Source organism: Trichinella spiralis, assembly GCF_000181795.1.
Source record: "Trichinella spiralis strain ISS 195 chromosome Unknown Scfld4774, whole genome shotgun sequence".
Lineage (NCBI taxonomy): Eukaryota > Metazoa > Nematoda > Enoplea > Trichinellida > Trichinellidae > Trichinella > Trichinella spiralis.
Window position 1 is genome coordinate 1 of NW_003531713.1, and position 1,476 is coordinate 1,476.

Consider the following 1,476-nt stretch of genomic DNA (forward strand, 5'->3'; position numbering starts at 1 on the left):
CCGATCCCTCACTCTGCACCCTGCAGCTTTGGCGAACAGTTCATACTCGTAGCATCGCGCGACCAAGTGACAAGTGCCAACGTCAAACGTCGACGTCCAAATATCCAGCTGGTCCAGCGGTCCAAAGATCGGCACCTCTCTGCTGGCTTGGACCATCGACGACGACACCAGCATCAACGACGCGTTGAAAACTGCATCCGAGCCGAGCAATTTTCGATCCTGGATCACCGCTTCTCGATCCCAATTCACTTGCAAACTGTTGGTCGTGGTCGACAAATCCAAACCGATTCGACTGGCGTAAAGCGCCGGGGCGACGGTCAGCAACTGTTCGTACGGTTCACTTTCGACCACGCCGTCCACCGAAGTCCAAACTTGGAATATGTACCGACGACCGGGTTCCAGTGGCAAAAACCAAACGCATTCGTTGAACAGCGAATGCGCTTCCAACGGCTGCAACTGCGCTCCAGACCAAGAGGAACCTTCCGAATAGCGAAGGCCGCACCCGTTACTGTAGCCGACCAATTCCGACAAATCCACGTACACTCGAAACGCCTGTTTCGCGAAACTCGGTTCCATTTTCAAGCTAATCGGCTTCGAAGGGCCTGCCCAATGGAAACATGATCGAACATTGCAAACAAACAAAGCTTATTCTCACTTATTATTGTTGAATAACGCAAAAATGGGCTGACCGCTTGGCTAGCAACACCCTGACGCACACTGCGCACGCTAATGTTAACACGCTGACCAGGACCAAATATTGCCCGAAGCATCAATTCCGGCGAAGCTGTCCAATACTATAAAAAACAACAATATGATTAATAATAAATCGATTTACTCTCCTTCGATAAAGATTCCAATAAATTTACATACCGTTCTGTTGTTGGCAGTCACTTCGAAACTGTCATTGTGAACACCGGCCATTTCCCAACGAAAAGTAAACGCCATCGCGCTGCTGTTGATCACTTTGAAATTTCGAGGTGCAGGTGGGACTGGCAAAACAAAAAATTATCATAAAAATTCAACTTTTCAAACATACACATTACATTTCAAAATTATTATTATTTCTCCTTTTTTTTGATTGAAAAGAAATTTCATGAGCGTTGCGTTGCAATATTTTACGTACATTTTTACAGTGAAATTAATAAAAACAGTTACAAAACAGTGGGAAAGAATTCGAGTGATATTATGGCTATGGAATATTTTGGAGCACATATAGTTTACAATTTTTAAAGAACCATTCATTTCAGCAAGTAATTAGGGAAAAAAATAAATTTTTTTCTTCTCTGATTCGAGATAAAAATTGCAAATCAAACTGCCGATCATCGATCAGCACTCAATATACGCATGGAAATACTGAAATTTTGCTCGAATAAAAAAAATTCTTTTTTTTAAAAATAATCATAAAATTTAAAAAAAGGAAAAAAAGAGAAGAAAAAAAACTAACCGGTCATGATGAGAAATGAAGTGGACGGTCGA

At 42.2% G+C, this 1,476-nt stretch overlaps 2 protein-coding genes across 2 annotated transcripts; both read right to left on the bottom strand.

Annotated features, from left to right (window-relative positions):
* Nucleotides 1-12: 12 nt before the first annotated feature.
* Nucleotides 13-576, bottom strand: Tsp_13766 (hypothetical protein; the record flags this gene model as incomplete). The annotated part of the gene is made up of 1 exon (XM_003367141.1): nt 13-576. A coding segment is annotated over exon 1 (564 nt), but the record flags the coding sequence as incomplete, so codon positions are not given.
* Nucleotides 577-578: 2 nt separating this feature from the next.
* On the bottom strand, nt 579-989 carry Tsp_13767 (hypothetical protein; the record flags this gene model as incomplete). The annotated part of the gene is made up of 2 exons (XM_003367142.1): nt 579-794; nt 871-989. Coding segments are annotated over 2 exons (335 nt in total), but the record flags the coding sequence as incomplete, so codon positions are not given.
* Nucleotides 990-1,476: the final 487 nt, after the last annotated feature.